This window comes from Nycticebus coucang, chromosome 23 (assembly GCF_027406575.1).
Source record: "Nycticebus coucang isolate mNycCou1 chromosome 23, mNycCou1.pri, whole genome shotgun sequence".
Lineage (NCBI taxonomy): Eukaryota > Metazoa > Chordata > Mammalia > Primates > Lorisidae > Nycticebus > Nycticebus coucang.
In genome coordinates, this window is record NC_069802.1 from 6,139,946 (window position 1) to 6,153,010 (window position 13,065).

At 40.9% G+C, this 13,065-nt stretch overlaps 1 protein-coding gene across 5 annotated transcripts in view; it reads right to left on the bottom strand.

Moving 5' to 3' along the window:
- ATP10D (ATPase phospholipid transporting 10D (putative)) overlaps nt 1–13,065 on the bottom strand; it is a 120,669-nt gene that overhangs the window by 35,938 nt on the left and 71,666 nt on the right. For all 5 annotated transcript variants that reach the window (XM_053578122.1, XM_053578124.1, XM_053578121.1 and 2 more), the window contains one exon: nt 4,470–4,708. In XM_053578122.1, the coding sequence (XP_053434097.1) occupies nt 4,470–4,708 (239 nt within the window). The remainder of the gene's footprint in view (nt 1–4,469; nt 4,709–13,065) is intronic.

The window sequence follows — 13,065 nt, forward strand, 5'->3', positions numbered from 1 at the left end:
GGATACAGAACACAGTGGGGACAGCTCCCCATAATGTAAGCAAAGCCTTATCTGGGTTCATGGTGAGAGCTGCGTGCGCCTGTGTCCTCATCCTGCAGGACATCTGACCGTCTCCAATTTTAGATTTCTTCTCATGATTCATATTATGCCTTTCTACTAAGTTGTAGATTTCACATTCGGCTTCCTTCCTTCCTTTGTTTTTCTCTGCCTCCTATTTAAATCCAAATTAAACAAGCCCAAACAGGCCAAGACTCCCTTTCCTCTCAAATTGTGTTTGTGGCAGATTTTGAACGGCTTTAACATAATTTAAATGTTAAATTTGTTCTAAAATTGAGAGTGGCAGGGACTTGCTTTGACTGTTTATGCAAATCCCCAAACATGGTTTGATACTTGACAAAGATACTCTAGAGGAGAGATTAAGTTGACCCAGCTCTAATACTGCTCCCTGCCCCTCCTCTCGTTCCATCTGTACCCAGGGTTTTTATTTCACGGCCTGCTGGCACCCTACTCCAGTTCTGGGGGTCACCACTGTAGGTTTGTAACTTTGGCTTAAGTGTGGGCACAAATGCCTTCTGTTGGCCCCTTCTGATTTCTAAATAGCACAGACCTGAAGGAGAAAGACTGAGGCCAATGATCACATGCTGACCACTCCTCCTCCACGCCATGTCCCCCCACATCCTGCGGGTCTGAGTCTGTGTTCCAGATGCTGTCTGCCCCAATATCCCCCCATATCCTAAGGTCTGAGTCTCTGCCTGCTCCCTGTGCTGTCTGCCCCAATGTCCCCCCGTGTCCTGCGGTTCTGAGTCTCTGCCTGCTCCCTGTGTTGTCTGCCCCAATGTCCCCCCGTGTCCTGCGGTTCTGAGTCTCTGCCTGCTACAGGTGCTGTCTGCCCCAATGTCCCCCTGTGTCCTGCGGTTCTGAGTCTCTGCCTGCTCCCTGTGCTGTCTGCCCCAATGTCCCCCCGTGTCCTGCGGTTCTGAGTCTCTGCCTGCTCCCTGTGCTGTCTGCCCCAATGTCCCCCCGTGTCCTGCGGTTCTGAGTCTGCCTGCTCCAGGTGCTGTCGGCCCCACATGCCCTCTCTTCCTTTTCTACTCTGTGAACCTCTACTCATTAGTTTAATTCTAATTCAAGTTTTAGCTCTTTGGGGGAGGCTTTCTTGACCCCTCCTTATTCTCTTGGAGTGGATCACTGCCTTCTTTGTGCCCTCAATACATTCTCAATTAACTACTATAACCATATCTTTAATGCAGGATTATAATTATTTATTTATATGTCCATCTCCTCCACCTGGAACAAAACTGAAGGCTGGAGCCATGCAGTATTCATTTGATATCCCACTCCAGTACTGTGCCACATCCTCCACTAATCTATTAATTAATTCATTTATCCCATAAATGTTGTCAATCTGTGGTACCATGCACCCCTCAAGGAAAGAGGGGTACGTAGCTAGAACAGATGGAATCCAGGCTTACATGGAATTCAAATTCTTCTTGGAGGAGACAGCATATTTGAAACTATCCCATAAACAAATAAATAAGATGCTTTTAGATTGAGACAGAGAGAGATGAGGAAAGAAAGAAAGAACTTGGGAATGGCTGGCAAGGAAGGCTTCCCTTCAGAAGGTGACATCGAGCTGAGACTCAATGACAGAAAGGAGACAGCCACACACAGATCTAAGAGAAGAGCATTCTAGGAGGAATGAGCAGCCTGCTGACTGGATGAAAAGCTCTAGAGGATTAAAGAGGCGACCACATTGGCTTACAAAGTAAAGTTTTCTATTTCTAAATAGGTAACATGAACCCAGGATTCACGGGCTTCAAGAAATTCTAATTCCTAAAGGCTGGCCCATCTCCGTCAGCACCCTGCCTCAGATTCTTGGTTTCTGCCTGTCAATTTGCCTCCCATACAGGGTACCATCCCACAATCTTCCACGTCTAAACTTCACAGCTAGTGTTCTTTTTCTCTTTTTTTATCGTTGGGGATTCATTGAGGGTACAATAAGCCAGGTTACACTGATGGCAATTGTTAGGCAAAGTCCCTCTTGCAATCATGTCTTGCCCCCATAAAGTGTGACACACACCAAGGCCCCACCCCCCTCCCTCCATCCCTCTTTCTGCTTCCCCCCCCCCATAACCTTAATTGTCATTAAGCTAGCCTCCACAAATGGGCTTTTAGAATTACATGCAAAATTTTTACAGATGCTCATGTTTTAGGGCAAATATTAGTTTTCTCAAAATAATCTTTAGTCTCCAAAAAGGACAAAATCAACTTGCTTAGACTAAGAGCAAGGGATGATCTTCTATTTTGAGGAAGACCATCACTGCTTTATCCTGCATGTCAGGGGCTTGGCTTTGCAAAATACACACAAAAAAATAAGAACAACAATGCCACCACCAGAACATCCCTATAATCACAATACAGAATAGAGGGCAAGTGAGAATAAAAAGGACCATATGAAAAGACTGAGCCTATTAGGCTTCATTCAATAGCCTGCAAGCATGCTTTATTGAGAATGGACACACCAGAAACTGTGCTAGATGTTGATTCAAGATGAACTAATCCTTGCTCTCCAGGAGCTAATGGAATATCAGAGGCAGAAACAGCCCACTGTAACATGGTGCAAGGGAAGGAAGGACAGTGTAAACAGAGCTTGGAGGCTGGAAGAAGACGTGTCATTTAATGGAGTTATTAAACAAACGTTTTACCACATTTGGTGAACAGAGGTAGTATATAAAGAGAAAATATAGTTTAGACAGGGGAAATAATATGATAAAGGCACAAAGATACTAAACTAAGCAACAATCAATCATTCATTCCAAGGAGAGGTTGAGACTTGATCAGGAAACTGAGAAGCAGGGTGTAGCTCAGACCCACCTGGCTGCCAGCACAATGCTACTTCATTCTGCACAAGAGCTGACATGTATGAAAGCTATAACCCAGTTATAACCTAAGAATAGGGGGAAGGGGGAGAGGGCGGGGAGGGAGGGGTAGAGGGAGGGTAATTGGTGGGACCACACTTACGGTGCATCTTACAAGGGTACATGTGAAACTTACTAAATGTAGAATATAAATGTCTTAAAACAATAACTAAGAAAATGCCAGGAAAGCCATGTTAACCACTGTGATGAAAGTATGTCAAATGGTATATAAAACCAGTGTATGGTGCCCCATGATGGCATTAATGTACACAGCTATGATTTAATAATAAATTTTAAAAAAAAAAGAGCTGACGTGTGCTTACTTTCAGCTGGGTGGAGAATGTAAAAGTTTAGAAGATGGATAGGTCAAAAGATAAAACAGAAGAAAAAATGTATTTCTGACATAGTCCTGGAATGAGTGCAGAGAAGAGACTTTTTTCTTTTCAAAAGTTGGAGAAAAATTAAGTCTAGATGTTTGACAGTTTGACACATGGAAGAGATACAACAGGTTTCATATCCTTGGTGTCGCAGAAATGCAACAGACTGGAATGATACTCCAGTTGCTGCAATTGCACATTTGGTGGCAACTTGAAAAGAGCCAGAATCTGCCCTTCAAGGCCTTCCCAGGACAATGAGGTCCCTGGGGTCTACTCATATCACATGGCCACTCTGAAAGTTATGTAAACAAGTTTATGTAGAAACATAAGGGTTCCCTAAAGGGGGCTTATTCTTGCAGTGCAGTTACTAGTCTCACGGTCTGGGGAGGTGTTACTAGTCTCACGGGCTGGGGAAACCTCATCTATAGCACAAGAGTTAATAAAATGCGAAAGGCGGGGAAGGAAGTTGCATTTTTGTAGAAGTAATTTTAAGTGCAGCAAAACTTTGATTTCTAGTTCTTTCACGCCAGCATCTTTCTTCCATTTCCCATCATCTTCATGGTCTTCTATTTTTTTCTGCAGTAAAATGGTTTTGTTAACAGGTGGGACTAGTTCCCGACACTTCCCACTGGGACTTAAGAACACATCCTGTTGTTCTCTAAAATAGAAATATTAGAAAATGCCCTTCTGGAGGCCTGGAATGGGAACAAAGACGCACACTTGGTGGGACTCGGAAGATCACAGAGCAATAAAGAAGCCTGGGAATGTCCCTGTCTGTGGGACACCTTTGCCTGTCTCTGAGATAACTCTGGTGAGTTCTGCTGGTTGTGAGAGTAAGTCATGATCCTTAAACCAAGACAAACCTCTTCAGGCTCAGACATGAATGGACTTCATCAGAAATATATTTTTCAGAAATGGCATATTACCTCTCAACATGGAATTATTTCAAAACTTAGAATGTTGTAACACTGTTTGCTTATACTTGTAATTATGAGTGTCAATAACACTGTTTGCTTATACTTGTAATTATGAGTGTCAATCTGCTGAGCTGCAGTTATGTAAGTCTCTGTTATGGCAGAAGAAGGCAGCAGAGTTTGGCTCTCCCCTAATTACAAAGCTGTCCTTTCACCACACATGGTGGACGGGCAAGATTCCAGTCATGATTCACACTTACAATGGGGCTGCTGAAAGCAGCCTGTCTGGATGGAGGCACTTCACTGGCTCCTTCTCTGCTTCCTACAGCAACAGAGCTCCCGGCGAGTTGCCTGGAGGGCTTACTTCCCAAAGGCTCATTATGCACCAGCCTGCAGCTGTGGGCTCTTGGTTTCGCCATATTGCTGAGGGAGCCACTCTCAGGGTCCGGAAAATCTTCATCTTCTGAGACAGCTTCCTGATAGGACTCTAACCTCTTGGCTGGGGGATAAAAAAATCATACTGAGTCATCTTCTGAGAAGAACCACTTGCAAGGTGAATGTCACAGTTACTTATACAGCTATTCCCGCCATCTCCTACACTGTCAAACCTGGCCGCCAAGCCCCCCCACCCCACTTCCACACCCTGAATGATGAACTCACCTCACACTTCACTGAGAAAAGTGGAAGTAATCAGATAGGAGCTCATTTATTTTCCCATCATCAAATCTACCAACTTACCTGCGTTTGTACCCACACTTTCTGTCTGTCCTCCTGCCTCTCTGGATAAAGTCCCCTTCCATGTTCCAACTGCCCAACTCTCCCTCTGAATCCACTGTGACTTCCCCTTAACAGCTTCCCCCTTTCACGTACACCAATCTCTTCAACTGATTTCATGACTTCATGTCCCAATCTCTTCACTGACAATGATCTTGTCTAGTGTCTTATAAGTACTGAATAAATGAATGCTTGTTGAATAATCAAATAACAGTCATCTTAAATTTAACAAAAACAAAACCCTTTATCTAGGTCACCACTGAGCTCCTTGTTGCCAAATCCAAGCTTACATCTGTCCTTATCTCATGTAAACCATTATTATTATTACTACATCCAACAAAGTTGACCTTTCTTTCTTTCTTGCAATGTCTCCTTTGCCTAAATTTTTCTCCTCCTACAATAGCTGCTGCTTCCTAGTTTCTCCTGATGCCTTTTCTTCATCTCAGCCCTCAAATACTGGACAGTTGCAAGAGCTCCTTCCCTCTTCCACATACACACCCTTCCTTGGTGATTGCATCTGATACCTCTTTGCAATAGAACCCCTGTGCATGTGACCTAAGCATAGTATAAACTTATGTCTTCACCTCCGACCTCCCATTGGCACGAATCCAGCCCTCCACCTGACACCTCCTCCTGGATACCTACGAGGCTCTTCCAGCAGATTCAGGCACAGCTGACTTCCCTGCCCCTTGAAGTCTCTCATCATGTCCCCTGACCAGTGAAGATCTGAACATGCTATTTATTATTAATCTTACCCCAGGAATTACCACCATCTATACATTAAATATTTATCTTATTTATTTTTTGATTCATACAGTAGAATATAAACTCCAAAAAAGTAGAAAATTTTGTCTGTCTTGTTCGTATGTTATTCTCAGAGTCCAAGGCAGTGGCTTATAGGTACTCAAAAAATGCTTGTTGAATGAACAACTAAATAATAGTTTAAATTTAACATGGTCAAAACAGAACTCTTTTCTTCTTCCTCCCCAAATTTGCTTTCTCTGGTGTTCCCCATCTTTGTAAATGACATCAAACTATCTACCTGTTATCTAAGCCAAAAATTTAGGATTCACCTTATTCCTCTCTTCTTCCTCATACTGAAATTATCACCAACATTTGTTCACTGTACATCCAAAATACGTCCCCAATATCTCCACTTCTTTCCATCTCTACTACCTCAGCCCAAGTCACCGTCATCTCTCAGCTAGATCAGTACGGCAGCCTCAGAAATAGCCTCCTTGCTGCTCTGGGCTCCATTTCTCACATAGTAGCTAGGGGGATATTCCTGAAAGACAAAGCGGATCAGACCATTTCCTACATAAAATTCTCTAATGGCTTCATAATTGTCTTAGAGTAAAACCTGGACCCCTTAGCCTTATATCTGTAGCCCAAAATGACCTCATCTCTACTGACCTTTCTAACTTTCTTGCCCCTTCTTCTTCCACATTCCCACTAAAATTCAGAATCACTGGAAAATGATTTCTTTAGCAAGCTCCCTTTCTCCTGTCTAAGGACTCTAGACAGCCGCTTCCTCTGACCGAAATGCTTTTGCTGCTGAATTTCAAGGTTATTTCCTTCAGATCTGGGCTTTCATGTTGCGCCTAGCGAGGCCTTGCCTGACCAGCGAATCCAAAGTAGCCAAATAATCCTTCTATAGCTTACCACCGTGTTTTCATTTTCTACAAGACATTTACCACTATTTAAGATTTTTCTTGATTGTGACATCTAGAATACCGAGCAGATCATCAGTTAAGTTGTGCATACTGGATTGGTAGTTGTCTCTCTATATTAGCCACTTTATTCAGTGGGCTAACTTTGGGTTAAGGTATTTTTTATAACATGAAGAACACTCACACATTCTATTTGTTATAATAGTTTTGTCTGTAATTTTTAAAGGCAAGAGAAGGCTAAGGGGCTATGTGGTAATCCCAGGTTCTAGTACCAACTTTGCAAAAACTAAGAGGCTTTCCGTAAGTCAGTGGACTGTCTGGGCCTCTGTTTTCAGAACGAAACATTTCAGAATGAACAATTTAGATTCAATGACTTTAAGATATTTTCCAGTTGTGTAAGCCTCATTATATTTTCTGCCCAAATAATAGAGAGTATTTCCATGAATGATATTTCAGCTTCAAAAACTGGTCCATGTATCACATCCCAAAGATTCCAATCTGTATCATCCTTACCTATGCTTTTGCTTGGAATATCCATTCTTGTCCTTTCTATTTATATAAGTCCTAAACATCTTTAAAGCTTAATTCAAATGCAAACTACTCGAAGAAGATCCCTGTAACTACCCAGGTGCTCAGCCACACCAGTCGTTGGAAACTTTCAGCTTTCTTATGCAGAATATGCTATTAACAAGGCACTCAGCTCATTTAATTATTATAACAATCTTCTGACTATTAATACATACTTAAACAAACTTAAGTAATTTTCCCTGTCTCACAAAAATGTTAAAGGCTAATCTGAAAGCCAGTTCTATTAGATGCTGGGCTATTTTTAGAGGTCAAAGACACTTTTCAGCATCTTCCAATGCACAGGAGAGGCCCCCACAACAAAGAGTAATTTAGCCCAAAATGTCAACAGTAAGATTGGTAAATTCCTGAGTACCCCAATACATTTATTGAGGGTGCAATAAATACCATTTTGAAAACAGAGTAATAGGGCAGGCGCAGTGACTCATAACTGTAATCCTGGCACTTTGGGAGCCTGAGGTGGGGGGACTGCTTGAGCTCAGGAGTTCAAAACCACCCTGAGTAAGAGCAAGACCCCGTCTCTACTAAAAGTAGAAAAACCAGATAGATAGGCATTGTGGTGGGCTCCTGCAGTCCCAGCTACTCAGGAAGCTGAGGCAAGGAGATTGTTTGAGCCCAAGAGTTTGAGGTTGCTGTGAACTAAGATGCCACAGCGCTCTATCCAGGGTGATAAAGTGAGACTCTGTCTCAAAAATACAAAAAACAAAAAAGAGTATAGTCCTTTATCCACGGGGTTGAGTTGTAACACCACCAGTGGATGCCTGGAGCCACAAAAAGTAAGGAACCTATATATGCTAATTTTTTTATTATTATTATTTTTTTTTTGTAGAGACAGGGTCTCACTTTACCACCCTCAGTAGAGTGCCACAGCAACCTCCAACTCTTGGGCTTACGCGATTCTCCTGCCTCAGCCTCCCGAGCAGCTGGGACTACAGGCACCGCCACAACGCCCGGCTATTTTCTGTTGCACTTTGGCTGGGGCTGGGTTTGAACCCGCCACCCTTGGTATATGGGGCCGGCGCCCTACTCACTGAGCCACATAAAATACATACATATGATAAAGTTTTATTTATAAATTAGGCAAAGTAAGAGAATAACAATAGCTAATAATAAAATAGAACAATTGTAATAATATGCTATAAAATTTATATGAATGTGGTCTCTCTCTCTCTTTCTCCAAGAATCTTCTTGTACTGTACTGTGAGTAACTGAAACCACAGAAAACAAAACCCGGCAGGAGGAAGAACCACTGTACCTCAAAGTACATATAAACACGAAGGCCACACTTAATGATCATGCAACTTCTTCCAGCCACGTTTAGGGAAATCAGTCATTGCGCAATTACTATACCACCAGGTAGCTCAACTATTACTGTAGGGCAAATTTGCTCAACAAGCAGAAATGCAAGGGTGGGATCAAGGAGACGGGTCGTGACTCAACCTCTGATGATTCTGTGACAGGCTACGGGAGGCAAACAGACCAGTGAAGCTACAACATGATTCAGAAAACCCAGCTACTCAACTATTATTCCAGACCGTGGTGAAAATCATATAAAAATGGGGTATGATAAGCAAAGGATTCTTATCATATTGATAAACAAAACTTTCCTGGATGGTCATAAAGACTTTTAATATTTCTCTTAAAGTAGGTTCTGAAACTTAGTTCCATAAATGTCTCAACATGGGACAGGGATTCTTGTTTCATAAGAGAAAACATACAAAGTGAGTTCTTTTCTTTTCCTAAAGGTAGGTACCAAATTATCTACTTTGTTTATCTTCTTTGTTTAATCCTTAAATCCATCTTCCTTTCTTATTTCCTTCTTCAAATACCCAGTACCATGATTATTGACTGTTACTTGTGTTGATTTGGTACATAGAAGAAGTGGGCTTTAGACTACTGATCAAAAAGTTTACTATACTTGCAACCTGCTGTCTAAAGGGCCATAACTAAAGGTAAACAACACTCAGATGAGCTTCCTTCAACAGGACCATCTGCACGTCATCCATTAAACCTTTCTCTATTAACTAAATCCCCAAACATTTCCTGCATTCCACCTTTTACCTGCTTGTAAACAACACACTCAGCTAAGCGTCCTTCGTCTGTATTTTCCACATATCCTTGTACACACACTTTTTGTTCTAAAATAATTCCCCGTACATGTCCAGCATTCCAAGAATGCCCACTATCCTGCCTTCAAGAACCAACCTTTACTCAGTGCAAAATCCCCAGTACTGATGGCCTGAAAATCAAAATAATACGGGACAAGAACACAGACTCTGATCTTTTGATAATTAACATAGTAATTTTATGTTTCTGTGTCTGCCTCTCACATTGGAATACATTTCTTAAGAGCACTATTTATTTTAATTTTATTTTTTATTTATTTATTTTTTTTGAGACAAAGTCTCCCTTGTCACCCTCAGTAGAGTGCTCTGGCATCACAGCTCACAGAAACCTCAAACTCTTGGGCTCCTGCTATTCTCTTGCCTCAGCCTCCTGAGTACCTGGGACTACAGGCACCTGCCACAATGCCCGGCTATTTTTTTTTTTTTTTAGAGACAGGGTCTTACTCTTGCTCAGGCTGGTCTCGAACCCGTGAGCTCAGGCAATCCACCCTCCTCGGCCTCCTAGAGTACTAGGATTACTGGTGTGAGCCACCATGCCCAGCAACTATTTCTTATTTTAACAACAATAATTAAAACAATAATAATAACAACAGCTAATATTTATAGAGAACTCATTCTCTGCCATGGTTGGAATTATGACAGGAATTATCGTTTCGTGTTTTCCTTATCATCCAATGAGGTAGATACTATCATTGATCCTTTTGATTGAGGCACAGAGAAATTAGATAACTTGCCCAAGGTCAAGTAGCTTATAGATGGTTGAAACAAGATCCAGGCTCACAAGGCCTAATTGAAAATCTTTGTTCTTGGAAAGATCTCAATGCTGCCTCTATGTGAATATCAGATTCACAAATAAAAGTTCTCTAGACAAGCCCAAAGTAAAGGACATTCTACAAAATCCCAGAAGAGTGCCCCTCAAATTTTTGAGTTCATCAAAAAGAAGGAACATTTGGAGAAACTAAGTCTTAAGTCCATAGAGGGTGACTATTATGTGGTATCCTGGACAGGACCCTGGGACAGAAAAAGGACATCAGGTAAAAATTAAGGAAATTTGATGAAGTGTGGATTTTAGGTAACAATGATGGATCAATATTATTCTATCGTTTATCACGAATGTATCCATTAACTAATGTAAGATGTTAACAATGGGGGAAATTAGGAATGAGGGTTTATTGGAGTCTTCAATGATATCTTTGTATTATAACTTTCCTGTATATCAAAAACTGTACTAAAAAAGTTTAGTTTTTTGAAAAGGTATTCTTTTTCAGTCACCTTTTAGAGGGGTGTTTTTTTAAAAAAATATTTTAATATACATATTAAATATGTATATATGTATATTACATTATATATGTATATACATATTAATCAAAAAGGTATTCTTTTTCAGTCACCTTTTAGAGGACTTTTTTTTAAAAAAGATATTAATATACATATTAATCACCTGGGGATATGGTTAAAATGCAGATTTAATCGAAGCTCTGAAGAGGGTCTGAAGGTCTGAATTTCTAACCATTGCCCTGGTGCTGCTGATGCCACCAGAAGCTGGACCACACTTCTAAGCTGCAGGGTTTTAAAACACACAGTGGTTTTTCAGCTGTGTTTAGTTCAACCTCATGTGTGTAAGAGGTTATTTCCAAGCAGTAATATTCTTTATGAAATTTCCTACTAGAAAATACTTTTGGTGGAAAACCCTAAAGCAGTGATTTTCAACCAGTGTGCCATGGCACCCTGGTGCGCCATGAGAGGATCTTCAGTGTGCTGTGAAAATTATTAAAGACCACTAATTAAATAATTTTTGAAAGAAGTTCAAAGCACAGTAAGTATATTCTTTTTTTAACTCTTTTTTTTTTTTTGTATTAATCTAATTTAAGTGTGCCATGGAAGTTTAACTATAGGTTCATGTGTGCCATGAGAGTAAAAAAAAGGTTGAAAAGCACTGTCGTAAGGGCCGGTCATTAAAAGACAAGTACACCGTTAACAAGTTTTCATTGAAAACTACTGTAAATAATATGTCTCAGAATTAAGTCCTGGAGAGAACTGTCCCCTACCATTGTGTGTGTGTGTGTGTGTACACGTGTGCTTGTTTTTAAGCCACTGCATAAAAGAGATCAGAAGTTCTGGATGTGTCTATGGTAGAGAAGTGTTCATAGGCAAAGTCAGCACCTTCCAGAGGTAGCAGAACATTTTACGGTTCTGAAACTGGTATCTCACTTATCAACTAGAGTTCATCCAGGATAGCAAAGCCTCTGATTCCCAGTCACTTGGCATCTTCTCTGCCTGAGGGGTGTAGAAGAAAATTACTCACTGGTGTAGGAATGTGTATGTTTAGGACTAGGTTGGGAGAGAGCTAGTATTAACCATCTGACATGTTACACATAAAAATTTTAAATGTTACAAACACAAAAAATAATGCAGTGTTTCCCACCATGAACATTACTGCTGTAAGAGTAGCATAGAGACCTAGTGTCAAAAGACTGGGAAACACTATCCCCACAAATGCACTCAGAGGTTTAGCACAGCACTGTATATCACAGCAAATGACTGCTGACCATCTAAATCAATGGTGGATCAGTTACACAACGATGGAAATTCTTACAATACAATAAAATGTAACCACTGGATGAATAAAAAAAGAATGGTGATCATGATGAAGTCTTAAAAGAATATTTAATGAAAGTAAAAGCACACTGTGATGCTATTTTTGTTTGAAAAACACATACTTGTATATTAAAAACAGTACTAAAATGCTAACAAATCAAACTCTATTTGATGGAGCTTAATAACAGTTTTTAAATTTTTCTCTTTTGGGTTACCTGAATTTTTTTATACATTGATTTTGTAATAAAAACACTATAAAAGAAGATGAAACAAAATCCAAAGTGTCATGATATCCAATATGACTAACTACTGTTTACAACTGCACAGTGAATGTGTGATAAATACACAACACTTTATCCCTCACACTACAGGTAACAAAAGCTGGCTTTAAATGTACCAAGGAGAATATATTTTATAATTTTTTTAAACAATTTTGGGCAGGGTGGAATGTCTAAATTTCATAATCTTCTCAACATTTATAACATTCATAATAATTGATACATTTCTTTAATAATATATCAAAATATAATGCTTTTGATAAAAGGAGACACCTGGAGCACAGTTCAGAGGCTACGGTAGGCAGAGTTCAGTGACAGCCCCTAAGATTCCTGCGCCTCACCCCTGGTATATACACCTTGTGTATATGATGGGATTGCGCCTCTATGATTAAATTATACTATGTGGCAAAGGCAGAGGGATTTTGCAGATATAATCATGTCCCTAATTAGTTAACTTTGACTCACTCTAAAAGGAGACTATACCAGGTGGACACGATCTCAGAGGAGTCAGGACTTTGCTGAAGTCAGAGGGATTCACAGTGAGAGAGTCTACTGGCTGAAGAAGCAAACTGCCGTGCAGTGGTGAGGCCACGTGGCAGGGAACAGGGGGCAACCTCTAGGAGCTGCAAATGGTCCCAGACTGACAGCCAGCAGGAAAGTGGGGACCTCAGCCCTACACCTTCAAGACATTGGAGTCTGCTGAATACTAGGGAGCCAAGCCCAGGAGCAGGTCACAGTCCCAGCAGACACTGACACCTCAGCCTGGTGAGAGACCCTGGGCAGTTAGTGTCCCCGTCCTACACACAGAAGCTTGACCCCTAACAA